The 16,738-nt window shown below is 45.2% G+C and overlaps 1 protein-coding gene and 1 long non-coding RNA gene across 2 annotated transcripts; both read right to left on the bottom strand.

Moving 5' to 3' along the window:
• LOC309353341 lies at positions 1-2,839 on the bottom strand. The gene is made up of 2 exons (XR_014161745.1): positions 2,320-2,839; positions 1-684 (listed from the first exon to the last, which is right to left on the bottom strand). It is a non-coding gene; the product is annotated as an uncharacterized lncRNA (long non-coding RNA).
• A 2,225-nt stretch (positions 2,840-5,064) lies between these two features.
• LOC309354515 (uncharacterized protein) lies at positions 5,065-10,508 on the bottom strand. The gene is made up of 2 exons (XM_081884693.1): positions 10,029-10,508; positions 5,065-5,777 (listed from the first exon to the last, which is right to left on the bottom strand). The coding sequence occupies exons 1-2, from the start codon at positions 10,224-10,226 to the stop codon at positions 5,592-5,594; spliced, it is 384 nt and encodes a 127-aa protein (XP_081740819.1). The 5' UTR covers positions 10,227-10,508; the 3' UTR covers positions 5,065-5,591.
• Positions 10,509-16,738: the final 6,230 nt, after the last annotated feature.

Raw genomic sequence — 16,738 nt, 5'->3', positions numbered from 1 at the left:
TCAGAAGGATATGCCTTTATTTGCAGAGAATTCACCAGAGACTTCATATTTCAATACATGAAAGCTCTAATACACTTTAATTGAGAAACTTGTGAAAATCCTGAAAAATGAAACAGAAAGAGTGATGGTTCCCATCAACATCATGAACTAGGAATGCCACAAATCCAGACTTTAGGACAGATAAAACATCACTCAAACATTGAGACAGGTATTGAGAAACACAAACTGGATAAAGAAGTTGAGGATGATCACTCTAACCTTTCATAGTCCTTGTAAACAAGGTGGGATTGTAGAGCTGCAAAGAAGAGCATAAACCTTTATATCTTCAGATGTGCCGGATGTCCTGTCTTCTTTAGACTGTCTCATCCCTTGCAAGTGTTAAGAGCAAAGTGGGTATAATCAAAGCAGAAGAAAGTGCAGCCAATGCACACTAAGGATATAAATACAGTACGGAGCAGAATATCCTTAACACACAAGTTCCAACTTAGCCAGCTCGAATCATTGGTATCTCTCCAGTATTGCTTTCACTGCTTTATGGAAAGGTGGTGGATCAAACGCAAACACGGCGACCATACTAATGAAGAATGTGATTCCCACTATCAAAGCAAGGATATTCAGGTACTTTGCTTTCCTGCCATGCATAGCTGCACCTTCATTATCTCCCATGACTTTACAATCCCTTGACTGAAGCAGAGGTAGAGAGAAAAAATATGTATTTTTAATAAAAAATAAAGAAAATTAGCAGTAGAAATATCGTTGCACATGCTTTAAACACCTGGAAGTCAAACGGGCTTTTTGTGGTTGTTGTGCGATCATTTCAAACCAAGAACTTCCTGCTCAGTGTTACCACTGCAGCATCCTTGTTAGCAATGAGATAGTACTCTTTTCAAATACTAATGATTTACTTGGCAATTATATTCTGATACACTGCCCGCATATGAAAGGTAAAGGACCCCTGAGAGTTAAGTCCAGTCGCGAACGACTCTGGGGTTGCGGTGCTCATCTCACTTTACTGGCCAAGGGAGCCAGCGTTTGTCCGCAGACAGTTTTTCTGGGTCATGTGGCCAGCATGACTAAGCCGCTTCTGGCAAAACCAGAGCAGCACACGGAAACGCTGTTTACCTTCCTGCCGGAGCGGTACCTATTTATCTACTTGCACTTTGACGTGCTTTCGAACTGCTAGGTTGGCAGGAGCTGGGACCGAGCTACGGGAGCTCAACCCGTCACGGGGATTCAAACCGCCGACCTTCTGATCAGCAAGCCCTAGGCTCAGTGGTTTAGACCACAGCACATATTAGAAAGTGCTATTGGTCAAATGGCATTTATGTCTTCTATTCTCCACAGTACATTATAATTTGGGGTGAATAAATGAGGCAGCCTTTTTTTTATAGTATAAACATATCTACCTCATTGCCTGTTGGTAATAGGGAGCTTTTACCAAAAAATAACTTTTTGCCCATTTTGCCTTGTTTGGCCCCTTCTTACTGGAGAAGATCTATAATTTACTGAAATATTTGTGGGAGCATCACAGGAAAGGTACAGTACAGAGAATACGAAATTACCTAATTCCATTTGGTTTTTGTATTTTTGTTTTAATGACATTGCTTGAATTTATACTGTACGCCATTGTAGGCCCTTGGTTCATAGACTATTAAACAAAAGCTGGTGGCACTTTGTTTTAAGCCTTCCAGAGCAAGCCTTTTTGTGACAATATATATATATAATACCATCTTATACACATGCAATGGAAAGTACATAGAGCACCCATCTTTTCACCTCTGTTTGCAGCTAAGGTGTGTTAAAAGGCCTCTGACTCCACCCTGCAGCCTAGCAGTGCCTGGTTCCTACCATCAATCAACCCATCCTTAGCTAGATGACATGGGTGAGGGGAATGAAAACTCCCTTGGAAAGTGGGGTAGGGAGAGAACGCTTTAGTTTAGGGTTAACACTGTTGGGGTAGGGGCCTCTGTGACAGCTGTGTGACGGGCAGAAATTTAACAGGTAGAGATCCCCCCCCCATCACAGAGGCAATGAGGGGAGAGCTGTTAAAGCCAAATGCTGCTAGGAAAGGGAAGGGGTCAGTGGCCCACTCCAAGACCTGAGTGAATGGGGTGGAAGAAGAATGACGTCTGCCCCAGAAAATGAGAGTAAAGCAAGAAGCGGAGGCAGAAATGCTATCCAGTCCCATGGGGAGGAAAAGGAGCCAAGACTGAGGGACGGCAGAAAACCGGAAGCGGGGGGGGGGAAATAACTGGGTTAGTGAGATAATGGCGCTTTCCCGCCCTTTTTTTCGTGGGTGGGGGAGAAGGGCGGCTTCACCTTGATAGAGAAAATGAGAGCGGCGAAGCCGAGGCAGAAGTGGTTCATGAAGGTTAAACTAAACATCGACCAGACGACGAAGTCTTGCGGGGGCTGGACGACGACGCAGGCCACTGGGTAGGGGTAGGGGCTCGCGGGGGGCGGCGTACGGGGCCTGTACGGGTCGTACGGAGCCACTCTGAGGGCAACCGGCGACGACCCGGGCTGCATGGCGACGCGAGGCGGCGAGAGCGGGAGGCGGCGGCCGGCCGCTGAGGCGAAATGGGGCGCGGCGGGCGCGGGCCAAGGGCGGGTCCTGATTGGGCGGCGCGCGAGAGAAGCCGCCGCTTTCGATTCTGAGAAAACCACGAGGAGGGAAGCGGCCGGGGGCGAGTTAGAGCGGGGACCGATTTGGTAGGAAACGAAACTTAGATGGGAGAGGCAGGCAGGAAGCTGTGGTGCTCCGACAGATTGCTCCGGAACACGAAGCGTCGGTGGTAGCAACCCCGCTAAAATAATAAATGTTGACAGTTCCTTGGAGCCAGCGAGCTCAGGATCAGCACACCTGTGGGGGGTGTGGGGGGTGTGGAGACCCTACTTAGGGAAGCACCCAGGGTCCGGGGAGCTTTTAGGTAACAAGCAACTACAGTAATAAGGTTGTTGCAGGATTTGTCCCAGTCAATAACGACAGACACGGGTTCTTTCCGAGGAAGGCTAAATTTATTCACCTGCGCAGGGGCGAGAATCATTTCTCAAAGGCTGCTCCCAGATCGTTTGCTGAGGCTTCCTCTTTACAGTATAGTGAGTAACAGCCAGCTTTGAAAAAGCAGGACTCGTCTCAAGTCTCATTCACCTACTGTTCTGTCTGCCAAACAGACATTGTTTTCTACAACAATGCTCACCATCCCTGACAGTTGGTCATATTGACTGCAGGGTGCTTGGAGTGAGAATACCGACATCTGGAAGGCCGCAAGTTTCCTTGAAGCAAGAGGGACGTTTTAAAAAGTGGCTTCTAACGAAGTGGAATGATAGCTGCAGTTCCCTGAAACAGCACCGTGAACTGGGGGAATGGAACTGCATGTTGGCATTTATCAAATTATGTTGAGCACAAATAAACATGACACTGCCCTCATCAAAATTTGGGAGACACATTTCTTTAAAGAGCACAGGGAAGTGAGATGAATAAATGGCAACATTTAGGACTCTTAGCCCTTTGCAGCAAGACCCTGTCTTCTCTGTAAAGCATCATTTACGTTGATGGCATAACAACAATCAATCCACATAGCTCACTTGGTAGAACAGGAGACTCTTAATCTCAATGTTGTGGGTTTGAGCCCCACACTGGGCAAAATATTCCTGCAATTCAGGGGGTTGGACTAGATCACCCTTGTGGTCCCTTCCAACTACAGTTCCATGATTCTAACACAATTGATTCTCAACCAACCAGTGGCGTAGCGTGGGGGTGCAGGGGGGGCCGGCCGCACCGGGCGCAACATCTGGGGGTTAGGGTTAGGGGCACAAATCCAAGAGTTAGGGGGCACCAATTACTTGCCTTGCCCCAGGTGCTGACAACCCACGCTACGCCACTGCAACCAGCAAGGCATGATCCTACAAGGAGATCATGAGAAGAAATGAGCAAGCTTCACCCAACATGCAATTTTTCTCATAGTGCTAAACTTTTTAGACAGAAGGCAGCATCAACCCACCATCCAAACTGTACACTGTTGTCATGAGAGTGTGTGCTTTCCCCTTTGGTTTAAAATTCTAGGCTGAAGATACACAGTCGGCAATGCTAATTCTTACACCTAGGGCCATTTTAATTAAAAGATGCCGTGCATGTGTTTCCAAGAGAATTACCGTAAGTAGTCCCATATATTAAAATGTTTAATAGATTTAGGGATATTTGGATCTCCTAAATGATTGACCTCCCAGCTTAATTTTTTTTTATTCATGTAAAAAGTCATCAGAATATAACACAAATCTACAAGTTGCATCCAGTCTGGCCCATGAAACCACAGTATTGAAGAATCCTACAAAAGGGGAGCCTCAATGTTTTGATATGTGCGTGCGCACGTGCATCGCATCGAACCCAGAAGTGACCCAAAAATGTCACGTAAAGGGGCAGAACAGGGTGTTTGCAGGCTTTCTCAATGGTGCTTCAAATGAACGTGATTTTACTTAAACATCTGATGCCTTGGAATGCTACCCCCACGTAAATTGGGAGTTGCCTATATGCTGATGGCGTAACAACACAAATGTTTCTCAGCTACTAAGGCATGATCCCCTAAGGAGGTATACAAGAGAAGAAATGAGCAAGATTCTCCCAACATGCACATTTCTCTCATGGGGTGAACCTTTTTAGATAGAAGGCAACATCTGTACACATCTGTCATGAGAGTGTGTGCTTTCCCCTGTGGTTTAATTCTAGGCTGAAGATACACAGTCGGCAATGCTAATTCTTACACCTAGGGCCATTTTAATTAAAAGATGCCGTGTGTGTGTTTCCAAGAGAATTAAGTAGTCCCATATATTAAAATGTTTAATGGATCTAGGGATATTTGGATCCCCTAAATGACTGACCTCCCAGCTTAATTTTTTTTATTCATGTATAAAAATATTGCACGATATCATCAGTCATCAGAATATTACACAAATCTACAAGTTGCATCCAGTCTGGCCCATGAAACCACAATATTGAAGAATCCTACATAAGGGGAGCCTCAATGTCTTAAGTTTTATACCAGCAAGGAAGCAAATGATGCAGAATAAGGTAGGCATGTGTTTATTTGCTCAGAATTCACCCCAGACTTCATGTTTCAATACAGAAAAGCTGCAGTACACATCTTGAGTGAGAAACCTGTTGAACTGGAAAACCAATAAAAAAAATAAAATGATTAAATTTCAAGAGCAACAGGATGAAGGAAGGCCAAGAATCCAGATCTTGAACAAAGAAAGAGCATCAAACAAACGTTGTTTCTCAATGAGCATCTTAAACTGGATGGTGAATTTCAAGATGACATCTGAGTCTCTCCTCCATCTTTCATTGAATCATAGAACCGTGGAGTTGGAAGGGACCCTAGGGGTCATCTAGTCATCTTTGTAGGCAAACATGCCTCAACCTTTCTGCATCTCCATAAGTACCAGGTTCTGTGTTGAATGCCTCCTTCCTTGCAAGTGGATGAGCAGGTTGAGTACACTCAGAGAAGCAAAGGCAAGCCCAAGCTTACAAGCAATGCTATAATGCTGGGGGAAATATTCCGCCTTCTCAATTTGCCACTGAGCCAACACTACAATTAGTGGCCTTTCTTCATCATCTCTTGCATTTGTGCGTGGAAAGCTGCTGCGAAGGTAATAAAGATGATGATGAAGATGATTAATATTATGACGCTCACTATCAGAGCAGCGATGTTCAGGCACTTGGAGGTCTTGCCATAGGTAGTTGCGCCTTCAGGATCTCCAACAACTTTGCGATCCCTTGACTGAAAGTGGCAGGTATGGGAGGGAGAGAAAAGAGAATTAAAAATTAAAAAGAACAATGCGAATTAACACTGAAAATACATTTGGATAGGCTTTGAATACCTAAAGCCCCTATAGACTTTTCATGGTTTTTTAAACACGGTGATTATACATGGTAGATTAAGATTTTGGTGTGGGATTCAACTAGGTATTGCGTAGCTGTTTTATCAGCAGCCATTTCCACTGAGTTCCTCCCTAGCAATGTGCACTCAATACTTCACACGCCTGAGCTCAGTAATTCTTGCAGTCCTGTGCCAGTATTTGCAAATGGGAGGATGTTGGCTGGGTGTGATCTAGCAGCTCTGCTCTTTCATGTTACCTCTGTTTCTTGATTCAGTCTCCTCTGTTTAGAGAAGCACAGACCCACTTTCTCTCACATGCAACAGAAAACACCTGCAGCTGGTGGGGCACGATGTGCAAGTGTCTGTGGTCTACAGATGGGAATTTCCACCCCCCAAACCCTTCCACCCCAGAGCTACCAGCAAGTTTCATTTCTGTGCTGCACAGGGAGGAAAATAAATCTTTCATTTCTCCACCTCCCACAACTCATAATGGAAGCCAGTGTTGGAGGGACAGAGGGTAGGAGGGGGTGCAGAGAAGAGAAGAGTAGAGTAGCCCTTCCCCTTATTGTCACTGGTCCTGCCCAGGACCAGATCCAATCCTGTCAACAACCTCTACAACAGAAAATGGAGCCCCCAGAAACAAACAAACAAAAAAGTTTCCCCACCCCTGGAATAGAGGAACTATAATTGTGGATTTGTTTGATATAGTTATTCCATCATTATTAGAAAACATGTTGAGAACAAACCGCTAATGCAATACTTTACAACCTTCCCTTTTAAAAGCATTTCGCTCATTCTAAAAGCAAAGACTGGGGTCTTATCCACACTTACCTTTTGCCCCGCTTTTTCCAGGCACAGGTCCACATTCCCTGCAAAGCACCATGTCCTGAACTGCTCCTCCTTCCCTCCCTCCCCTTCTCTCTCTCTCTGTGGAGCAGCAGCAGCGGTGGGAGAGCGTGTGCCTGTGCCGCCACCCTCAGGCAGAGCCCCCAGGAGGCAGAGGCAGTGGAGAGGGGAGAGCTGTGCCAAGCTGCTTCTCTCTTGGCTGCAACACATTCTGCACTCCATAGCTCTTCAGCACTTACACGGAGGTATTATTCGTGGGTTTCTTTTCCTGAGTAAGGTACTGCATTTTTGAAGTATCCCAACTTTCCACGTCTTTCCTGCCTTATTTTAAACCCCTTCTCACCTTGGAAATACACCTTTGAGGAGCAATTTTCCCCTTTTGGGTCCTTTCTCATAGAATTAATAGTATTGTAGAGTTGGAAGGGACCCGAGGGTCATCTAGTCCAACCCCCTTCAACGCAGGAATCTCAACTAAAGCATCCATGACAGATGGCCAGCCAACCTCTGCTTTAAAATCTCCAAAGGAGGAGAATTCAAAACCTCCAAAGGGAGTCTGTTCCACTGTCAAAGAGCTCTTACTGTCAGAAAGTTTTTTCCTGATGTTTAGTTGGAATCTCCTTTCTTGTACTTTGAAGCCACTGGTTCGAGTCCTACTTTCCAGAGCAGGAGAAAACAAGCTTGCTCTATCTTCCATGTGACAGCCCTTAAGATATTTGAAGATGGCTATCATATCTCCTCTCAGTCTCCTCTTTTCCAGGCTAAACATACCCAGCTCCTTCAAGCGCTCCTCATAAGGCTTAGTTTCCAGACCCTTGATCATCTTGGTTGCCCTCCTCTGCACATGTTCCAGCTTGCTAACGTGCTTCTTAAATTGTGGTGCCCAGAACTTGGCACAGTACTCCAGGTGTGGTCTGATCGTAGCATAATAGAGTGGTACTTGATCTAGAAACTAGACTTCTGTTGATGCAGCCTAGAATCGCATTGCTTTTTTTTTTTTGCTGCTGCACCATCATGTTGTTGACTCATGTTGCCGTCTACTAAAACTCCTAGATCCTTTTAATATGTACTGCTGGTAAGCCAAGTGCCCCCCATCCTATATTCGTGCAGCTGGTTATTCCTACCTAAGCACAGAACCTTTCAGGCTGAAAAGGACTAGTGGGACTTATATGAACAGAAAGAGAAATCCATTCCCATGGGCTCCAGTGTCACTTGCTGCAATTCAGGGATTTTTAAAACAGGGAATTTTGTGAAGCACTTAACTAGACTTCAGAAGGTTTAAGACTGCAGCCCTCATCTGACCACATCACCCATAGGTGCCAACAGTGGCATAGCGTGGGCAGTGCAGGGGGGGCCGGCCGCACCGGGCACATCTGGGGGTTAGGGGGCGCAAATCCACGGGTTAGGGGGCGCAAATCCACAGGTTAGGGGGCGCAAATTACTTGCCTTGCCCCGGGTGCTGACAACCCACGCTACACCACTGGGTGCCAACTCCCTATGGCTGAGTAGACCTCAGCTCTCCTGACAAAATTGGGATGGGGTTCAGACACCCAACTTTAAGGGGCCAGGCCTCGCTACAGCGGGCCTTACTGGGCCTTCCCGCACCTAAGACGAGCCCCATTGGGCTTTCCTGTGCCTGTGGTGGACCACAAAAAGGTCTGAGAGGGTTTGTCACAGGTGCGAGGGGGGCAGCACCTATGACACCACCTATATCCACCGTACTTGAGCAGTATTATGGCTGTCCACAGAAGCAGCATGCAGGTATGAGAGATTACATTCTCCCTTATTGCTCCAGTTATGCACTATTTGGAGATGGGGGTTGCCACTCTGTCTGTGGCTGAAGCAAGAGAAACAACAAACACAACGAGGCATTACAAGTAAAGAGAGGAAGGTGTGGAGTCTGAGGCGATGGGAACTGAGCTCCTTCCTGCCCCTTGCAAAGCGGGAGAGAAGGGAAGGACAGTCAGAGCGGAGGGGGGAGAGGTGCGGCAAACTCTGTGACTGCCCCGGGGCCGTAAAAACCCTAGCTACGCCACTGGGGGTGTCAGAATAAGGGTGCCAGAATATGGCCCAACCTCTCACTACATGGTCACTTATTATGCATCCAGTTTTCATGTGGAAAAGAGGGGCCACGAGGGCAGTTTGGTTTCACCCAACAGTTATGGCAAATATTCAGGACAACAACAAGGACCAAATCACGGCATGACATTTCTCAACATTCATCGTAAGCATGTGTTGTGCCACTCCCAGAAAGCCAGAGCCTATACAGAACCTCATGCTACCAAAATCTGACTGTTAGCTTCTCATGTGCCACAAAGCCCCTTTGTCCTTTTTGCTACAGTAGATTTATTACTACTGCTATTCTAGAATGTAACAAGTGCACATGTTGTCGGACGTGCCAAGGGCACTTTCTCTGGAAAATGGTGGAACCTTCATTACATTCACAAACACTGCAGGGAATGAGAGACACAATTACTCGTATGCTGTGCTTTTAATTTTGCGATGTTCTTTTCTTTCTGTCTTAAAGCAATATGCTACCAGTGTAAGGGAATTGCTGACATCATATTACTGTCTTAAGAACTAAAGTTGATGGTTTGTTCGTTTCTGCTGTTGGAAGATTTATGTTCAAACTGTACTGTACAGAACATCAGATTCCAAACGGCTAGAAAATAACAGTAATGAATATGTTCATATATTTAATACTTAATTATTAATAAAAGAAGAAGTGCCAAGCACATCCATTGTTTTAGAGCTCTGAGTGCAGCAAATGTCTGCTAATGAGTAGTAAACATCAACCTGTGATTTTCCATCCTACAATTATCCAGTCCTCTTAATGAAACCATAGCTAGATGAGGTAACGGGAATTAAAACTTCCTTGGGAATGGGTGTGGTGGAAAATACTTTAAGAGTTAGCTTATGATCAACACATTTCGTAGGGGGGGGGAGCGAAGGTCATGCCTACATAAGAGCTTCATGGTAGGCAGAAATTCAACAGGTGATGCATTTCAGAAAACAGGTTGTTGTAGAGACGCTGCACCTGTTGAATTTCTACTTGGGGGGGGGGGACCTGATTAAGGTATAAAGCTGGGCAAGAAAGTGGCCAAAAGCGGCAAAGACTCCAAAGAGGGAGGCAGAAGAAATAAAGAGGACTGCCCCAGCAAAGGAGGGGAGCGCTCCAGGCTAGGCGGAGGAGGGAGCAAGAAATAACTATAACCCAGCCACAACGGGGTGCAAGGGAGAAGTCAGTAATACTGCAGGGAGGCAGCAGAGAGGAGAGGAAGGTCAAGCAGCCCTCGGGCGCTCCCTCACCTTGATGGAGAAGACGAGCGCGGCGAAGCCGAGGCAGCAGGCGTTCAGGAACGAGAAGCTGAACAGGGACCACAGCACGTAGTCCTTGGGTTGCGGGCCCGTGGCCGCTCTGGCGTAGGGGTAGGGCGGCGCGTCCGACTCTTTGCCGTCGTGGGGCTGCATGTGGATGGCGACGGGGTGGTGCGGAGCGGTCTGCATGGTGAGAGGTCCCCAGCGAGTGGCGACGGCGAGCGCAGGGCGCCCGGCTGGAGTCTGCCCGGGGCTGGGCGCGGCTCTCGCGCTCTGATTGGGCAGGACGCGCCCAGGGGCTGAATCTGGCCCCCAGACTCGCAGGAAACGAAAGGGAAGGAGCGCAGCGGGTGGGGGAGCGAATTCCTCGCAGTGGGGGGCGGCGCTGCCCCCGGGGGCTTCGCCAAGGCCCGCTTCGAAACCACTTTCTTCCAGCTGCAACAAGTTTCGCGCGGCACAAACGGGGATCAAGGAGGGAACGGAGCCCGATTCCTTTTATTCAACGATCGGGTGGCGATGTGCGCCCCTCGGTTTGGGATCCTGTACTATTGTACCCCCTCCCCAAATACCCTCTTCGCTTTTTCTTCTTGAGCTTAGTGCTGGCGTTGTATTCAGAGTCAAAACGAAATCTCTGTAGGTTTTCAACAAGTGTCATCCGCGCCACGTGAGACTTTAATATGCGGTGGCCAAAGGCTTGGGGAGCCCCTGGGGGTGGGCGGGAAAGCTTTTTGGGGAGAGGGGAGAGCCTGCTATCTAAGCGGTGGACTCAGAATTAGGAGGCGAGCAGTGAACAAAACTCGGAAGTTGCTTTCTTCTCTCCTGCATCAGTGCTCTAACTCCGGACGCTGTGGCTTTTCTCCCAAAGGTAAAATAGGCTCGTGATGGGAAGGGAAGGGAAGGCCAGGCTGGCAATGGAATCATGATGCTGCTTTGCGTTTTGATTCAGGAAGGTCAGATTTCGGCTGCCTAATTCCAGTATTCCTTTTATTCCCAGATTTCAAGTTTAGTGACGCTTGAATCCTTCCAAGAATGGTTGGACAATATTTGTCAAAATATATAAAAAAATAAAAAAATGTCCAGTGGCACCTTAGAGACCCACAAAGTTTGTTCTTGGTATAAGTTTTCGTGTGCATGCACAGGTGGTATAAGCATGCACACGAAAGCTTATACCAAGAACAAACTTTGTTGGTCTCTAAGGTGCCACTGGACTTTTTTTTAAAATTTATATACAGTGGTGCCCCGCAAGACAAACGCCTCGCAAGACAAAAAACCTGCTAGACAAAAGGGTTTTCCGTTTTGGAGGCGCTTCGCAAAACGAATTACCCTATGGGGTTGCTTCGCAAGACGAAAAAAATCTTGCATCCCCCCGCGGGTTTTTTCTGCTTTTTCCGCCCTTTTCTTAAGCCGCTAATCAGCTGTTCCGCTGATAAGCCGCTTAACAGCTGATCGCCCGCTTGACAGCTGTAGCGCTAATCTGCAAGACGAAAAAACCGCTAGACGAAGAGAATCGCGGAACGAATTCTTTTCGTCTAGCGAGGCACCACTGTATCGACTGCATCAGACCAACACGGATACCTACCTGAATCTAGTATTTGACAAGTTAGGTTTCCACCTGGTCATTTAGTAGTATTTGCTTTTCTGCACGGTATTTTTCAATTCCAGGATTGGTTTTAACATTAAACAAAAACATTGTTTACAGAGCCGCCCTCCCCTCCCCCATCAAAGACTGGTGAGCTGTCTTTACTATGGCTGTGTGCATACTATACTATATACCCTTCTTTCTTCCGTGATGTGTTTAACGAGGTTTAAACGTTTTAGGTAGTGCATATACGTATAATCATAAAGTAACAGCATAACGATGACGACGAAACAAAAGAAATGTATGGGAGAGGGTAGACAGCATGTCAGAAAAAAACAGAGAGGAAGGAAGATCAGAGCATATCGTAACATATGTTATACAGATCATGGTCAGTTCTGTCGTGCGATTTCTGAGCAGACAAAAGTAATTATCGGCACAATTCCGTGTGTTGAAGGAAGATGAAGTGAGCTACTGGAGTGAGGCCATAAGTTCAATAAACTTGTACCATGTGGTGTAAATCTTGACAGCATCTGGTCATTTCCTTTGTGCTTTCTATTTAAAAGCCAGGTTTTCCATTAACGCGATTTGCCAAAGTTTCTTATACCATAGATTCAGTAAATATTGAATATTGTTTCCAGTGTTCTGCTTTTACTTTTCTGTCTGCCACAATACAAATCATTAGTAAATATTTAAAGAAAATAGTTTGTGAGGAATCATCAAAAATTAACAATGAAGACAATTGGCTTGCGTTTTTTGATTACCGTATTTTTCGCTCTATAAGACGCACCAGACCACAAGACGCACCTAGTTTTTGGAGGAGGAAAACAAGAAAAAAAATATTCTGAATCTCAGAAGCCAGAACAGCAAGAGGGATCGCTGCGCAGTGAAAACAGCAATCCCTCTTGCTGTTCTGGCATCTGTGATAGCTGCGCAGTCTGCATTCACTCCATAAGACGCACACACATTTCCCCTTACTTTTTAGGAGGGAAAAAGTGAGTCTTATAGAGCAAAAAATACGATAGTTATTTTTCCCATCACATTGAAAACTTCAGACCAAACGTTAAATGTTTCTTTACAAGACCACTGTATATGATAAAAAGTTCATTTTTCACCACAATTTCTTCCAACACATGATAAGCAAATGTGAGTTAATTCTATTTAACTTGGAAGGAGTAAAATACCAACGTAAAATGAGTTTTATAAAGCTATCTTTAATCCTTGGTGGGACAGAATTAAATGGAGCTTCGATACAAATAGCTTCCCACTGTTGTGGTTGAAGTGTAGTTTGAATATCTTGTTCCCAAGTTGATTTAAAATCCTCATATGTATCTGCTTTCCCTCTGCTAATATGTTATAAAGTATAGACCGTAGTCCTTTACAGTTATGACCTGTTGTTCTTATTAGGTTCTCAAGATTAGTGGGTGGTTTAGTAGCTTGTAAAAGTACTTCTGACATCATAATAAAGTCATGGTCTAAATTAATCAGGCACCAGGAACATTTGGCCACTTGCGACCAAGTGAAGAAACCTGGGCGTCAGGATGGCACCTGACATCTCCATCATCTGGAGGTGCTTGTCTGGAGATCATTGAATCTGTACTGTTTTCACACACTAATAGTCCATCCTGTAGAATTCTATCATTTACATTTTATCTGCACAATCATAATTAATTTCAGAAATGCTTTTTCTGTGCAGCCTGAGGAGCAGTGAATAACATTATAGTTAATCGTTGCAGCTTGTCTTCACTTACTGCCCTCAGTTGGGAAAAATATTCCTATGTTATGAATGGTCCATGTCACCATTAAGAAAAAGAGGTAGCAATAGGCCAATATACTGTATTGGCCCGAATATAAGCCACACCTTTAAAATTGGAAGGGGAGAAAGAAAAAAAGAAAAAAAACACACCCAAATATAAGCAACTCCATTCCTTCCTGCTCCTTGCTGCATACTGGGGGGGGGGGGGAGCTGCGCTGCATTGCCAGCGGACTTTCCCCTTCCTTGCTCTCTCCCCAGCATTTGGGGGAGAGGACGGAGGACTACATGCAGGGTGGGCATCACTTTGCCGCATTCCTGGTGCTGTTTGCCCCACGCTCCTGGCTGCATACTGCATGGTCGCGAATATAAGTTGCACTTTAACTTTTCACAGTCAGAATTTGGGGGGAAAGTGAGGCTTAGCTCAAAGTTGTCATCTGAAGTAGCCAGAAGTTCACAGTTCACATAATTCAATCACAGTCAGTCCACCATTTGAAAAATAAGACAGCACTCAGGTGGCATGCCCTGCCCCAGGCACCGGCAGCGGTTGCTACGCAGGTGGCCATTTGGGCTGGGGCCTCAGACTTCTTCCCAATGGTCTGTTGATAATGGCACCACTGATCACTTTGAATAAGGGTGTTGAAAGATTCAGATTAAAAGAAAGACATAAGACCTAGGATCTTGATTGGACAACATTTTAAAGAGGAGGAAATTATTTAGGGGGCAACTAGAGAGAATCAGTCAGAATGCAAGAAATGTTTTGGACTATGATCAGTTGCCAACAGAATTTCTACTGATACACAGACAAGGGTGGGAGAATCTCTGGCTTTCTTGCTGCTGTTTCTTTGGCAAGAGTGGAACATTTTTGTCCTTGCATTAGTGAGAAGATAACATTCATGGACACTGAATCCTTTCAGGGGAGGAATTATTTGCTTCCAAGTACGTTTTCACACACTCTCAGACACAGTTTCCCCTATTTGTTGGGGGTTCTGATGTTGACCAATGTCTTCTTTGATTTTCCATCTAAGTTCTTCACGCTTTTCTTAATTTTGCAGCTTTTCTGTTTCCATGGCCAAGAATCTGTCACAAACTACTTCCTTCCAAGGTCCATTTCGACAGAACTTGCCCAAAACTCTGACTAGACTCATGAGTTTAGCCAGAATTTAAGTTGGGGGGCACAGAACCAAGCTATCTGTGATGCAGTTGGTCAGTTAGTTATGTGTTTTTATTTCTTTACTTGATTTAAGGGTGGCAGTGCCAAAGTTGTTGAACTTTTTTTGGGGGGGCACCAAAAATATGTGCCACATCGGGCTACCTTAAAAAGTGCCAAAAACATGTGCCACGCCAACTTCCATCCAGGGTCTGACAGTGTGTTCTGGCTGGGAAAAAAAGCCCTGGGCTACACCCATTACTAGACTTCTATTACTTATATCCTTCCTAATTTAATTTTTTCTTTTGCCCCTTGGTAATACTAATTTTACTTATGGACCTATAACTTTTGTTTGAAAGTGTTGGACTTTTTGTTTCTTATCTGGAATACTACTTGAGAATTCTGGACTTTCCACTGTAGATATAATTTATTTTATGCTGGGAATTAAATGTAGCTAGTAACTAACTGAATTGCTTTCTCTGGAATAATTCATTTAATTCTTTATACTATATTAATACAGTTTTGTTGCTTTTGTTTTAACGTTAGCTGAATGGGAAAGTGTAAGAAGTAAAGCTGCACTTTACTAGAACACAAGACCCCTCGGTGGCTTTCATCACATGAAGCTTTACTGCTCAAACTACTTGGAAAGTAAGGAAAGTGGCTCACGTATGTTGACTTGTTAAAGGACCAAGAAGGAAAATGGAAATTAAGAGACTATGAGGAAATAAAAGAGCATTTTCGGAGTTGGTTACACTATTGGCAATTACATGAGATTTACAAAGAAGACAATAAGAAAGGATTCAGTTACACAACATCTAGATTTCAGAAGGAAGTTCTGGAAGGGAAAGTAAAGTTGCTGAAAGGCGCATATAGTATTCTGCTAGAATGGGAAACAAAAGATGAGGAGGTGAAATCAGTTATGATTAAATGGGCACAAGACATAGGTCATAATATATTTGAAGATTGGGAAAGATTGTGGAAACTGATTTAAAATTTAATGATCCCTTTTCTCATTCAAGCAAATTAATATAGAGGGAATAAAGATCCCATTTTTCACACTCAAAACTAGCTTCCTAGACTTCTGTAAAACAAGAAAATCCTTAATAAAAAATATTTAAAAAAAAAAAAACTAGCTTCCTAGGTACTCTTGTTCTTGTTGTCTTTCTTAAGAGACGATGGAGTGTGCCTCTGAGGATGAAGTCAAACCGCTGTTTTAGCAGCACTGAAGTAACCTCCCCAGGACAGAAGCCTGGGCAGTGTGCATGGATGTCCTGGGCTGTCCAGACGACAAGACCCATCTCTTGGCCTCACAGAAATAAAGAGAATAATTTCCAAAAAACAGAGTGGACTGTATTCAGTTCCCAAATAGATTGTGTTCTAGTGTGCCCTTCTCACCTTCCCATCCAACCCTATAATCTCCTCTGTCCATCTCTTCATCCACGTTTTCCAGCCACATGCCAGCACCAAAACTTTGATATCCTCATCTTTGCTGGATTTCTGAGTAACTCCTTTTGTCCCACCCCCTTCACATGTCAAGTGTGCAAGCTTCCCAATCTGGACAACATTGTGTGGTCAGAGGGAGACAGAGAAGGGGTGATTAAAAGCTTTCCCTCTCTCATCCTTCTCTAGTCCTGGGCTGGATTTCCACAAGAAACAAGTTATCTGAGCTGGGCCAAACAAGCAGTACCCTCTTACCTGGACAAGTAAACAAGCGGAAAAACCAAATGAGCAGCAAAGCCAACCACACTACACGGTTGTTGCTGTTTGGCATTCTCTTTCTTCCTGCCAGAGCTCCGTCCACTTCCACAGGCCGTGGGAAGTAGTGTGAAAGCCTCATTTTCAATGGAGGAGACAGCCAAGGTTGTCAACAATGGAAGAGGAGCTGGCTGGGTCTTGAGAGCCAGTGTGGTGTAGTGGTTAAGAGCGGTAGTCTTGTAATCTGGGGAACCGGGTTCGCGTCTCCGCTCCTCCACATGCAGCTGCTGGGTGACCTTGGGCTAGTCACACTTCTTTGAAGTCTCTCAGCCCCACTCACCTCACAGAGTGTTTGTTGTGGGGGAGGAAGGGAAAGGAGAATGTTAGCCGCTTTGAGACTCCTGAAGGGTAGTGATAAAGCGGGATATCAAATCCAAACTCTTCCTCTTCCTCTTCTTCCTCAACAAACTGCCAGTTGGAAAAGATGCCCCTCTGCTGGGTGATTAACAGAGTAACTTTACACGGAA

Source organism: Podarcis melisellensis (assembly GCF_964234715.1).
Source record: "Podarcis melisellensis genome assembly, chromosome: 1".
Lineage (NCBI taxonomy): Eukaryota > Metazoa > Chordata > Lepidosauria > Squamata > Lacertidae > Podarcis > Podarcis melisellensis.
This window is presented reverse-complemented; position numbering and strand designations above follow the sequence as displayed.

Bases quoted from the DNA above. Each gene is read 5' to 3' on its own strand.
- LOC309354515 (XM_081884693.1), bottom strand. From the start codon at position 10,226: ATGCAGACCGCTCCGCACCACCCCGTCGCCATCCACATGCAGCCCCAC. The intron at 5,778-10,028 runs GTGAGGGAGCGC...TGCCACTTTCAG, and splicing joins CGCTCGTCTTCTCCATCAAG to TCAAGGGATCGCAAAGTTGT.